Source organism: Cynoglossus semilaevis, chromosome 16 (assembly GCF_000523025.1).
Source record: "Cynoglossus semilaevis isolate Cse_v1.0 chromosome 16, Cse_v1.0, whole genome shotgun sequence".
NCBI lineage: Eukaryota > Metazoa > Chordata > Actinopteri > Pleuronectiformes > Cynoglossidae > Cynoglossus > Cynoglossus semilaevis.
This window is the reverse complement of record NC_024322.1, coordinates 16,051,415-16,065,111: the sequence shown is the minus strand read 5'-3', so window position 1 is coordinate 16,065,111 and position 13,697 is coordinate 16,051,415. Positions and strand designations below refer to the sequence as shown.

The following is a 13,697-nucleotide window of genomic DNA, read 5'->3' as shown; positions in this document are numbered from 1 at the left end:
TCACGCCTCTCCACCAGGTAGTGGAGGATGGCGCTGCCACCATCGCTTTCTGGTTTTAGCCACTCAATAGTGGCAAAGTCTTTTCCTGAAACCAAGATCTCAGGAGATCCAGGAGGAGAAGGAACAGCTAAAGGAACACAAATCATCAGGTTGTTACAGGTTATAGTTTTGTGATGTCCATGATCAGAGTCTGCTTAGTTTCTGAAGTCACTTACTGAAAGTGTTTCTGGCCACCATTGGTCCACACTGTAATGGGACTCCAGAGCCGTACTTGTTGACGCCCCTGACCCTGAACAGGTACTCTGTGTTTTTGAACAGCCCCTTGATGTTGCAGGTGAGCTCCTTGCACTCAGCTTGCATTATGACCCAATTCAAGCGGTTGGTGTCGCGCCTCTCCACAATGTAGTGGGAGATTTCATCACCACCGTCTTCCAGTGGAGGCTTCCAGCTAAGAGTGCAGGACTCCTCTGTGATTTTGCTGATCTCAACATCACCTTCACACACTCCAGGAGTGTCTGGAAACAACACCAGGCTGTGAGTCCTCAACGCCCTCATCAAATTAACTTGTTACAAATGTGAGTTTCTTACCAAGCACTTTGACGTTGACTTCGGCAGTCCTAGTTCCACTTACATTCCTCACCGTCAGGATGTACTTGCCAGTATCATCTCGGTCACAGAACTTGATGATAGCCATGGCCCGTGTGGGCGTGTACTGCAGGTGGTACTTCTCACACATGTCGAGCTCCCTGTTACCCTTGGACCAAGAAGCCTTAGGGTCAGGTCTGCCTCCTACTGCAGCATCCAGGACCAGGTCTGAACCAGCTCTGACTGTTACAGTCTCAGACATCAGTTTGCTATCAAGTTGGGCCTTTGGTGGTTCTGTGGAGTCCACACAAAAGAAAAAAAACAATGTAACTCAGACTCCAGAATGTCAGGTTAACTAGGAACTAACGGTCCTTGTGGTTTGATATTGTTCAGACTAGAACCTTACCGAAATCAGTCTTGCACTGCACTGAGCCTGTGGACTCCGAGGGCATGCTGAAGACTTGGTTGGCATTCTTAGCAATGATCCTGAACTCATAGGGTTCTCCCTCTCCCAGAGCAGTGACGGTGTAGAAGTTTTCTGTCACGTTTGTGTAATTACACTTGAGCCAGCGACCCTCGCCTGTCAATGTGTATGGCTTACGCTCGATGATGTAGCCCACAATAGGACTGCCACCGTCATTTAGAGGAGCACACCATTTAAGTGAGACAGTGGTTCTTGTAACGTTTGTGACTTCTGGTTTACTGGGAGGATCTAAGGAACAGAAGAAAACAGTCTATTAGCTCAGTTGCACAAGGTCAGAAATAACAATGTGTCATAAATGTTACATAACTGACCGACGGGGTCTTGAGCCACCGCTCCCTTTGAGGCTTCACTGGCTTTGCTAAGTCCAACTGTGTTCATGGCGTAAACCCTGAACTGGTACTCCAGGCCCTCCACCAGACCCTCCACTTTGTAGTAACAATCAAAGCAGGGAATCTTGTTCTCCCTCACCCACAGGATGTTGTTTCTTTCCTTCTTCTCAAGCCAGTAACCGGTTACCTTGCTACCACCATCATGGTAAGGCTCCTCCCACTTGAGGGTCATCGTGTTGGCTGTGACATTGATGACTGAAGGCCTGGTTGGTGGACCAGGAGGTGCTGTAAAAATAGTTAAATCTCAGTTTAATCACATTTTGCTTCAAAAACTCAAACAGAAAAAAAGTTAATTAGCTGAAGGAACTCACTGAAGGGATGTTCGGCCACAATGGTCTCAGACTCAGCGGGTTTGCTAACACCAAATCTATTTTCAGCAGAGACCCTGAATGTGTACTGCATGTACTTGGTCAGGTGGCTGACATGTAGTGATGTGCGTTTCACGCTGGAGTTGATCAGCTGCCAGGCTGTGCACCCAGATTCACGCTTCTCCACAATGTAGTTGGTAATATCAGTGCCACCGTCATCCTCTGGTGGTTGCCAATTAACGACACAGGACTCGGATGTGATAGATGAGATCTCAATGGGCCCACTTGGGGGACTTGGTCTTCCGGTGACATTCACCTCTACAGAGAAGGTCCTGCTTCCAGCCACGTTTTCTAGTGTCAGGTAGTATTTACCACCATCTCCTCTCATGGCCTCTTTAACAGAGATGCTGGTTCTGTCTTTCGTGACTTTAATAGTGACTCTGTCTGTGTTCTTAAGTCTCATCTCCTCCAGTTTCCAAGTGACTTTAGGTGCAGGCCTACCACTGATGGGAACATCAATGGTAAAGGTTTTGCCAGAGCTGCTTGTGATCAGTTGGTTGGGAATCTCGCTAAGGTCTGCTGCTGGTTCAATGTGAGGCTCTTTGACCACCACTGATGCCAGTGTTTCCTTGGGTTTGCTCAATCCTGATTCATTTTTAGCCTTGACGCTAAAGTCATACTCATCACCTTTGTTAAGCCTTTGTACCAAATAGAAAAGATTTTGGGTGGTTCCAACCACAACCCACTTGTCTGTTCCCTTTGGTTTTGCCTCAATTATGTAGCCTTGGATCCGACTGCCACCGTCATGCTCAGGTTTCACCCACCCAAGCAGCACAGAGTTGTCTGTAGTGTCCAGGACATCCAGCCTCTTTGGAGATGATGGTTCTGCCGTGGCAATGACCGGCTCAGTCAGTTCAAAAGCCTCACCCAAACCATTTTGATTCTCAGCTGTGACTCTGAACAAGTAAGCCACACCCTCCAGCAGGCTCTCGATTTTTAGGATGTTGTTTTTGCACTTGCCTCCACACTGCTGCCAGGTACGACGGCTAGCTTCATGCCTTTCAACAATGTAGTGATGGATTTTGGCTCCACCATCGTTAAGTGGTGGCTCCCACGTGAGTGTAACTGAGCCTCTGGAAACTTCTTTCAGAGCCACGTTCTGTGGAGGTCCAGGTGTGTCCATCACCTTTACAGTGAAAGTAATGGTCTTTGTGCCACTGGAGTTCTGGACGTTAACGGTGTATTTTCCAGTATCATTTCTTGAGCAGCTGTCCAAACTCAGCGAAGTGTAACCATCTGTGGTTGTGACCTCTGAGAAGGTGCTTAGCTCTCCTTCCTCTTTCACCCAAGTTGCAGTGGGAATTGGTTTTCCTCTGAAGTGGATTCCCAGGCAGACAGAACCTCCAGCTTTGACAATGTGTGTCTGTTTGAAGTTGGCATCAATGTCCACCTGTGGGGCAACCAGCCTGTCAACAGCCTGAGCTGGCTCTAGGGTCTCCTTCTCTTCACCTCTGCCCACATGGTTCACAGCTGCAATGCGGAACCTGTACTGGACTCCTGTCTGCAGACCCATCACAGTGTAATTTGTCACTGGGACCAGCTCCGGGTTGACCCTCTTCCACTCTGTTTCATCGCCTGTGACCATTTCGATGATGTAGCCTAGGATCTCCATGCCTCCATCTTCCGCAGGTCTGCTCCATTCCAGACTGATGGAAGAATTGCTGGAGTCGGACACGCAGACCACAGAAGGAGCACAGGGGATGTCCTTCGGCTCTGCAGCTTTAATTGGCAAAGAAATGTTGCTGGGGGTACCAACGCCGGCATCATTTACGGCCATGACACGGAACTCATATTCCATATCCTCAGTCAGATGAAGCACCTTGTGGGCACATTCAACAATGGGCTTCTTGGAAATGATCTTGTAAAAGCGGACTGTCTTCTTTTCTCTCTTTTCCACAGTGTAGTATTGAATGGGGTTGCCTCCATCAGATGTGGGAGGTGTCCAAGAAAGGGTGATGCTCTCTCCTGTCACCTCTGTGGCCTCAGGAGTTCCTGGAGCATCAGGAGTAGCTGCAGGAAACAAGTTTGTGGTTAAGTCACTGTACAATGTCTGTATTTACTTATTAATAATTCATTGATTTATATGTAGTCCTAAATCATCAGAATTACATCCAAACTTACTGTATTGCAACTGTGCGATGATGGGGCTGGATTCCAAAGGTCTGCCAACTCCAAATTTATTCACCGCAGAAACCCTGAATTGATACTCATTGGTCTTGATGAGCTTGGTTGCAATGAAAGCGCAAACCTTACATTCGTCTGACACCATAGCCCAGGAGATCTTAGCAGTTTCTCGCTTCTCAATGAGGTAATTTGTGATTTCTGAGCATCCGTCATTTTCTGGAGGGTTCCAGGAAAGAGTACACCTTCCCTCTGAGATATTCCTGAAGGTGATGGGTCCAACAGGCTCCCCAGGTGTGTCTAGATCACACATAAACAGTAGTGCAGATTAGATACAAGTACGGGACTACAATTTCATAAATAAAGAACAAATTTGTACCTTGAACTTGAACAAGGATGCTCTCTTTCTTGGTTCCAGATCCATTTGTGGCCTCAACAGTATAAAGACCGCGGTGCGTACGGTCGGCATCCCGGACAAACACGGTGCTGGATCCAGCCACGTTGATAATATCCATCATCCTTTTGGTGATTTGGACGCCATCTCTGCTCCATGTTACCTTGGGAACTGGGCGTCCAGTAATAATGGCCTTAAGCCGGATATTGTCTCCTGCCTTGACTGTCAGACCTTCAAAGTACTCTGGACCAAACTCAATGTTTGGAGTAGCTGGAATAAAAACAGAAAGTCTTTGATTTAGCTTGATTTAGCTGATAATAGATTTTTCAAATAGTATAACAGATACATTTCTATGTGGCCTTAATCATGTTAGTGCCAATGATTATTTTCCTGGGGAAAAAACTAAGCTAACAAATAATGGGGAAAAAAATGTTTTACAAAACCTTTTTTTTTTTTACTTTCTGTTCCTCATGCTTTTCCCTACTTGGAAAGGGAGTTTGTGGCCTTGCTACATCATTTCTTAACAGTCACATGTCATTTTCACTTCATTTAGCATTGCTAGCATAAGTAGTAACTTGATAGTAAAAAAAAAATCACCATTTTCGCTTCTGACAGCGATCAGCCCAGAAGAGTTGGAGGGAGGGCTGATGACACCCATAGCGTTTCTGGCAATGACTCTGAACTCATATCGCTCATTTGTCACCAGCCCAGGGACGGTGTAGAAGCAGTCATGCACATCGATCAGGTTGGCCTTGAACCAGCGTCCTTGTCCTTGCCGTTTCTCCACAGTGTAGCCAGTGATCTTACTGCCACCATCACGTTTGGGTGCTTCCCATTTTAGTGAGATTGAGTCACTGGTCACGTCAGTGTAGTCTGGCTGACCAGGAGGATCTAGAACAAGAGTTAGGGTAAAGATAGAGAATGTATCAAACAGTATAACAACAGTTATCTTTAATTATTTTTCGGCTACAGTATGCTACTTGTCACCAAGAAAAAAAACTAAGATCAACACTCACCCACTGGACTGACAGCCATAGTTGACTTGCTCTCATCACTTCCTCGGCTGAGGCCGGCATCATTCTTAGCATAGACCTTGAAAGAGTACTCCAGACCTTCAATCAACTCCAGAATCCTGAAATCTGTTTCTTTAATCAAAACAGTGTTGACCTTCTGCCACACAATGCTGTTCTTTTCCTTTTTCTCCACGTTGTAGCCCTGAATGGGGGTTCCACCATCGTACAGAGGCTTCTCCCACTGGATTGTCATTCCATCATTGGTGACGTTGTAGACCATGGGCATGCCTGGTGGGCCTGGTGGTCTGAACTGGTGTTTGGCTATGACCATCTGTGAGACCAAAGGCTCACTGACACCATATCTGTTTTCAGCAAAGACCCTGAACTGGTACTGGATGCCTTTAATCAGGTTGGTGACCTTGTACTGGGTGCCTTCCACAGTGGAGCATGCCATCTTCCAGTCTGGTTGTGAAGTGTCACGCTTCTCTACTGTGTAACAGGTGATGTAGCCGCCACCATCATCATTAGGCTCCTCCCAGGAGATCATGATGCTCTCAGCTCGCACTTCATCCAGGTTGATGGGTCCAACAGGTTTGGATGGTGGGCCAAGTGTAATGACACGAATGTGGAAAGACTTCCTGTTGACTTTATTGTCCAGGGTAAGGGTGTATTTGCCCTCATTCTCCTTTGTTACATTCTTCATTGTCAGTGTGGCTTTGTTTTCAGTGGTCTTAAAGCGGATCTGGTCACTCTCCTTCAGAGGCAGGTTGTCTTTCTGCCAGATAACAGAAGGCCTAGGTTTCCCTTTGTATGGCAACTCAATGTGCACATTGTGACCTAGACGAACACTGATGGTACCATCTGGGTAATCTGCCAGACAAGCCTCGGGTGTAATGATGTAGTCAATGACTTTGATTGGTCCAACCTCTACAAAGTCACCCTGACCTTTCTCATTTCTTGCTGCGACTCTGAAGAACATCTCTGAGTATTCCTTCAGGTTCTTGACCTCAGAGACACACTGCCTGCTGGTTCCTCCTAAAGACCAGTCCCCATCTTTCAGCCTCTTTTCAATGACGTAGTCTGTGATAATGCTGCCACCGTCATAATCAGGTTTAAGCCACTGCAGAGTAATTGATGTCTTTGATGAGTCCTTCATAGAGATCTCCTTAACTGGTCCTGGAGTCTCTGTAGCCTTCACAGGATCGGGTGTGTCACAGGGATCGCCCACACCGTTTTCATTCTCTGCCCGCACACGGAAGAAGTAAGATGTCTTCTCAGAGAGGTCTTTCATGGTGTATGTCAGCTCGGTGCATTTGTTTGTCACAGTGGAAAAGGACCTCTTAGAAGAGTCCCTTTTCTCCACAATGTAGTTGCTGATTTCAGCACCACCGTCTAGATGTGGAGGCTCCCAACACAGAGTCACCTTTCCACGTGTCACTTCCTTCAGAATCAGGTTCCTGCATTGAGCTGGTGTGTCCTGAACTTTAACAGACAGTGTCAGTGTCTTTGGCTCTCCCACACCATTCTGTATTTTGACCGTGTACTTTCCGGTGTCCATTCTGGTCACATCACGCATCACCAGAACGCTGCTTGTGTCGGAGAGGTGAAACTCGTACTTGGGATCGCGGTCAATGCACAGGTCTCCTTTAGTCCAAGAAGCAGTTGGAGCAGGTCGACCCTTCAAGGGAACACAAAGCTCCACATCCTTACCGGCTTTCAAGACATAGTGACTCCTCATGGCCACGTCTGAATCAATCTGCGCCTCCTCTGTAAAAACAGAACCCACATTTTCAAAAACAAGAAACAAAAAATGACACACACTGATTTATTTAAGTTTGACTGATAATTTTACCAAGGATATCCTTAGCCTGCACAGGCTCAGTCATCTCCAGAGGATCTCCACGACCAGCACAGTTTACGGCAGACACTCTGAAGAAGTAGTTGATGTCTGGTTTGAGGTCATGAACTGTGTACTCTGTAGTCTTCACCTCTCCCTTTGTGGTAGTCATGGTCCAGTCCTTCTCTCCCTCCACAAGCTTCTCAATCATATAACAGGTAACCTCACTTCCTCCATCCCATTCAGGCTTGGACCAGCCCAGAGTGATGGATGTTTTGGTGGAATCAACCATCTTAAGCTTGCTTGGCTCACAGGGTGGATCTTTAAAGAAAACAATACTTGTTAGGTCAGAATGATTCATTTGTTTCTGCTGAGCTGGTGCGTTGATGTCTTACCAACGGGGTCTGCTGCCTTATAAAAGTCAGATGAATCGGAAAATGGACCCTCTCCAGCTTTGTTGATGGCACAAACACGGTACTGGTACTCGTTGCCTTCAGTAAGGTGGTAAACAGTCTGCTTGATGTTGCTGATGGGGTCTTTATAAACCCGGATCCAGCGCAAGCTCTTCTTGTCACGTCTCTCTAGGTAGTAGCCAGTGACAGTGCTGCCTCCATCTACACCTGGTTTGTCCCACTCAACCACCATAGTGGTCTTGGTGATAGTCGTTACCTCTGGAGTGTGAGGCTGCCCAGGAGTTACTAAAAAGTTGGACGACAAAGGTCAGTAAAAAACTGCAGTTGTAAAACCACCTAACAGAATTTTTTCTCTAACTCACCAAAGGCATTCTTGGCGATGACAGGGTCTGACTCCAGAGGTTCGCCAACACCAAATTTATTTACTCCCATGACACGGAACACATATTCATTTCCACGTACCAGTTTGCCAACAGCAATATGTGTCTGTTCGTGTCTGTCTGAAACGGTAGACCATACCACACGACTTGTTTCCCGACGCTCAACAATATAGTGAGTCACCTTAGAACCCCCCTGATCAGACTCAGGCACGGGTTCCCAGCTAAAGATGATCCTGTCAGCTGTGATGGAGTTAAAGTTGATAATTCCAGCAGGGGGACCAGGTTTGTCTGCAATGTACAGAAAATTAGATGTGATTTTGTGCTTAAACTGTATTGATAAAAGATTTTGGCCAGAAATGTGACTCCTGAGTCAAAATATGAAAAACTTTAATTTACCTAGGATTTCAATTCTGATGACTGCAGATGCTGAGCCAAGAACGTTTTTAATCTTGACCTCATATGAGCCTGAGTCAAAGCGGGTTGCATCCTTGATCAGCACAGCTGATGAGTCGGTGGTACTTTCCACAGAAAGGGTGGAGCGTTGCACCAGTTCTTTTCCATCCTTTAGCCACTCAATAGTAGGCAAGGGCTTAGCTATGATTCCAATGCTTAACTTCACGGATGATCCAGCTTTGTACTGTACCACATCAAGGTACTCAGGAGGAAGGTCAATGGCCGGGGCACCTAGTGAGAATGCAGACAATTTATAATATTGTTTGAACTGTAATGAAAAAACTGTACAGGAGAAAAAATAAATAAATACATGAATGAAAATAAAACTCACCACATGCATCAATGCATGTAACAGGACCAGCAATCAGGGAAGGATTGCTAACCTGACCAACGGCGTTCTTTGCAAACACTCTGAACTCATAGGATTCATCTTGGGTGAGCCCAGAAACGGTAAAGCCAAGGTCGATAATGTTGCTGAAGTTGGCCTTTACCCATCTTCCGTTAGGTTCTCTTCTCTCCACACTGTAGCCAGTGATCTTACTGCCACCATCGTAGGGTGGTCTCTGCCAGGACAGGGTGACCGAGTTCTTGGTCACCTCTGTAACACGCACGTTTGCTGGTGGCTCTAAAATGTTAAATAAGCCAGGCACATTATTAAAATAAATCTGTACTTGCTATGTACTGGCTACGTCAAAAGCAAAGATTTAAAGCAAAACCAATGTTGTTGGACACAAAAAAAAAACAACTCACCACATGCGTCAATGGCAAGCACCTCCTCTGACGTCTTGCTCAGTTTTCCAATACCAGCTGCATTTTCAGCAGCTACCTTGAACTCATAGATGAGACCAGGGCAGATATTCCTTACCCGCCACTGGTTTCCTGGGATGGCAGTCTTGTTGATCTTCTGCCACAGAATGCTGCTGCGTTCCTTCATCTGAAGGTGATATCCAATCACTGTGTTTCCACCATCGTTGACTGGTTCATTCCAGCAGATTGTCAGGCTCTCCCTGGACACAAAGCCAACCCACGGTGTAGAAGGAGGTCCAGGGGTGGCTGTTGAAAAGAATTATTATTACTAGTGCTGAATAGTGTTAGTAATGGTATCAAAGAGCAGGATGAGTAATCATTGAGTAGAACTCAGTGATGGACTTACTATATGGAAGCTTGATCATGATAGATTGGCTATCCAGGTGGTCACTGACACCGTAGCGGTTCACAGCCTTTATCCTAAACTGAAACTCCTCCCCTTTTGTTAACTTGGTCACTCTAAATGAGTTCCTGGCAACGTTTGTTGAGACCTCTTCCCATGCAGGGGTGCTGGTTTCACGCTTCAGAATGACGTAGTTGGTGATAGGACTGCCACCGTCATATTCTGGAAGAGTCCACTTTAGATGGACTGTTGTCTCACCAACCTCTCCAACCTCAACTGGACCCACAGGAGGCCCAGGTCTGTCCAAAACGACAAAGATCATAAAGATCTTTGTAGTTCCTCCTTTGTTAGAGGCTGTGATTTCATATTTGCCCGCGTCACTTGAGATGCTTTCAGAGAGAGTGACAATTAAGCTGTCTGGGGTCACTTCTGTGATGAGACGGCCTGATCCCTTGACGGCTACGTTGTTTTTAGAAAGAGTCACCTTTGGCATCGGTCTACCAGTAAGAGGGATCTCAAAGGTCAGATTAGATCCAGCTTTAACGTAAACCGTGTTCTTAGGGTAGTTTTTCAGGTCAAACTCTGGAGCCTCTGTTGAAACAAACAACATAAAACAAGAGATGGTGACAAAGTTAAACCTCCAACTTGTCTAAGCCATCAATTTTTTTTAAGGACGATGAAAACAAAAAAATACCTTCAATCTCCTTCACCAGAACAGGTACAATCATCTCCTTGGGTTCACTGAGTCCAGCGTGGTTCTCTGCACGAACTCTGAAGAAGTATTCGGCCCCCTCTCTCAGATTCTTGACGGTGTGACTCATCGTCTTCACGTTGGCACATTTTATCCACTTAGTTTGTCCCTTCTCCACAGCATCAATGAGGTAACTAGTAACTCTGCTGCCGCCATCATATTCTGGTCGCGTCCAGGCCAGTGTAATGCTGTCCTTGGTGACATTCAAAACTCCAAGTTTCATTGGTTGACTTGGAACCTCTGAAATGCAGTTTAATTAAGAACATATTGTTGAAATGACACTAATTCAAACCTTAAACCACAAGTTAAACATTAGGGTCATATGTTACCTGTGATCTTGGTTCCGGCCTTTGCCTCCTGTGGAACACCTAAACCATGTTCATTCTCTCCAATGACTCTGAAATAATAGACGGCACCCTCCTGCAGATCTTCAACTTTGTAAGTCAGTGCATGACAGTTGCTGGTGACAGACACCCACGCCTTCTTACTGGCCTCCCTTTTTTCGACATGGTAGGCCTTCACTGTGTCACCACCATCATTCTCTGGGGGCTCCCATGCCAAAGTTGCTGAGTCCCTTGTTACAGCTAAAACTTTAACATTAACAGGGGGTCCAGGAGAATCCAGCACCTGGACCAACATTGGCAATGTTGCTTTTCCCAGCGGTGAATGGATCGTGACGCTGTACTCTCCAGAATCAAACCTACATGACTTCTCAATTGTTAGTGAAGTACTGGAGCTTGTCACATCTATAGTTCCTCTGACTTTAAGATCAACACCCTCTTTGGCCCAATCCACCATAGGCACAGGCTGTCCCTTGAATGGAACTTTCAGTGTGAAAGCAGTGCCATGTTTGACAGTGAGTACTTTACGCATCTCAACGTCTACATCAAAGGATGGCTCTGCAGTTCTGTCTTGTGCTATTACTGGCTCTGAACACAGACTGCGCACACTACTGCCAACTTTGTTTACTGCCTTGACACAGAACTCGTACTGTGCACCAGTCTTAAGTCCAGTGATTGTAAACTCCAAGCTTTTGGTAAGAGAAAATGCTTCAACCCATCGGGCTAAATCCTCTGGTGACTCCTCAACTTCCTCCTCCTCATATTCCTCTTCTTCCTCTACCTGTGGTGCAGGTTTGTGGATGTATTCTCTGAACTCCACACTGTATCCAAGGATGGCAGCGCCACCATCATCTGTGGGTGGCTTCCAAACAATAGACACTGTGTCTTTGGTTGTAGTGACAATTTTAGGTTTGGTTGGGCGGGATGGAACCACCAAAGGATCTGCAGCTCTGAATGTAGCAGACTGTTCACTGGGATCACTCAAACCAGCAGCATTTTCAGCGTAGACTCTGAAGTCATATTCACAACCTCTGCGCAGTTTGGTTACTACTGTGCTACATTCAGTAACTATGTCTCTGTTCACACGGATCCAGCGCATTCCAGTCTTCTCCCTCCGCTCAATTACATACCCAGTCACAGGGCTGCCACCATCACTGGCAGGTTTGTACCAGTTGATGGTCATTGAGTCTCCAGTTATGCTAGTCACATCAACACCTGTGGGGGCAGTGGGTCTTGTGTATGGATCTGTAACCTTTATATTTTCACTTTCCAGGGCCTCACCAACTCCATATTTGTTAACAGCCAAAACCCTGAAGACATATTCGTTACCCTTCAGGAGTCCTTTGACTTTATGATACGTCTTTTTGATGTCTCCCATTACAAGGGTCCACGCTAAACGGCTAGTTTCACGCCTCTCCACTATGTAATGAGTTATATCTGCTCCACCTGTCTCCTGTGGAGGACCCCAGGAAAGGATGCAACCCTCAGCTGTTAAACCTGTTATCTGCAGAGGTCCTACTGAGGGTCCAGGCTTATCAATGACCACACAGTCAATAGGCATGGTTACTGTTCCCCCAATGTTTTGAAGGGTTAGGGCATACTGTCCAGAATCTCTTCTGATACAGTCCTTTACCACCACACAAGTGCTGGTGTCTGTTGAAATAATTTGGATCCTGGCTCTAATTTCAAGGTCTTTGCCATCCTTAGTCCACGACGCAACAGGAGCAGGACGTCCACCAAGGTCAGCATAAATCTTCAGAGTTTCACCTGCCTTGACAAACACGGTTTCTCTGAACTTAACATCCGTCATAATGCGTGGAGGATCCACATCATCCTTGACAGTTATGATACCAGTGCTATCGGACGGTTCACTAAACACTCCAGCTATAGTCTTAGCAATGACACGGAAGTCATATTGGCTCTTTTCTGTCAAGCCTGTGACTTCGTAATGTGTTTCTGGCACATTGGTAAAATTACACCTGGTCCATCGTCCCTCTGGAAGTTCTTTGCTTTCAATGACATAGCCAGAAACCTTTGATCCTCCATCATACTCTGGTTTACACCAGGACAGAGAGACAGATGATCTGGAGATTGCTGTGACCACTGGTGTGCCTGGAGGGTCACATGGATCTCTGGCGGCAACAGGTTCACATGCTTTGCTGCATTTACCAATACCAGCAATATTTTCAGCATAGACCCTGTATTCATACATCATGCCCTCTTCAACACCGCTGACCTTGTATTCTGTGTCTTTAATCATTCCTCTGTTCATCTTTGTCCAAAGAATGCTTGTGCGCTCCTTCTTCTCTAGATGGTAGCCAACAACAGGACTGCCACCATCACTGACAGGCTCGTTCCATGTCACCACCATGTATGACTTAGTGGCAAACTTCACAATAGGTGTAGAAGGAGGTCCAGGTAGTTTGAAGTTATACTGGGCAGTGATTCCTGGTGAGTCCAAGAATGTACTCTTTCCATATCGGTTGACTGCATAAATGCGGAACTGGTACTCCGCACCTTGTGTTAGACGGCCAGCCTTGAAACTAGTTCTGGCAACATTACTGGCAACTATCTGCCATTCTTGTGTGTTTGTGTCTCGCTTTTCAACAATGTAGTTGCTGATGGAGCACCCACCATCATACTGCGGTGGTGACCAGGACAGTGTGATGCTGTCTGAGGTCACAGCATCCACTTTAATGCTTGTAGGTGGACCAGGCTTGTCAAGTACAATAATTCCAATTTCAGTGGTTACGGTTCCTGCACTGTTAGCCAGGGTGACCTCATATTTCCCCACATGGTCTCTATTGGCCTCTTTGATGAGTATTTTAGATGAGGTTGTGGTGTTTATGATGGTTATTGAAGACGTCTGCTTTAGGGGCATTAAGTCTTTCTTCCAGGACACAACAGGTTTTGGTCTACCTCTTACTGGAACCTCAATGGTAAGGTCATCCCCAGCCTTCACAGTGTATGTGGTAAACAAAAGGTCCACAGAAGGTTCAATTGCAACATCTTTAACCA

At 46.2% G+C, this 13,697-nt stretch overlaps 1 protein-coding gene across 1 annotated transcript in view; it reads right to left on the bottom strand.

Moving 5' to 3' along the window:
• The window catches only part of ttn.1 (titin, tandem duplicate 1), a 131,824-nt gene that overhangs the window by 14,524 nt on the left and 103,603 nt on the right, over positions 1–13,697 (bottom strand). Inside the window, exons 194-212 of the mRNA XM_025063733.1 lie at positions 10,668–13,697; positions 10,282–10,578; positions 9,591–10,178; positions 9,188–9,490; positions 8,769–9,062; positions 8,381–8,668; positions 7,967–8,272; positions 7,587–7,889; positions 7,207–7,512; positions 5,358–7,121; positions 4,939–5,232; positions 4,327–4,611; positions 3,948–4,247; positions 1,770–3,836; positions 1,381–1,683; positions 992–1,297; positions 589–879; positions 216–515; positions 8–127 (exon numbers count right to left, since the gene is read on the bottom strand). The exon at positions 10,668–13,697 is cut by the window's right edge and continues 35 nt beyond it. Coding sequence (XP_024919501.1) covers positions 8–127; positions 216–515; positions 589–879; positions 992–1,297; positions 1,381–1,683; positions 1,770–3,836; positions 3,948–4,247; positions 4,327–4,611; positions 4,939–5,232; positions 5,358–7,121; positions 7,207–7,512; positions 7,587–7,889; positions 7,967–8,272; positions 8,381–8,668; positions 8,769–9,062; positions 9,188–9,490; positions 9,591–10,178; positions 10,282–10,578; positions 10,668–13,697 — 11,745 coding nt within the window. The remainder of the gene's footprint in view (positions 1–7; positions 128–215; positions 516–588; positions 880–991; positions 1,298–1,380; positions 1,684–1,769; positions 3,837–3,947; positions 4,248–4,326; positions 4,612–4,938; positions 5,233–5,357; positions 7,122–7,206; positions 7,513–7,586; positions 7,890–7,966; positions 8,273–8,380; positions 8,669–8,768; positions 9,063–9,187; positions 9,491–9,590; positions 10,179–10,281; positions 10,579–10,667) is intronic.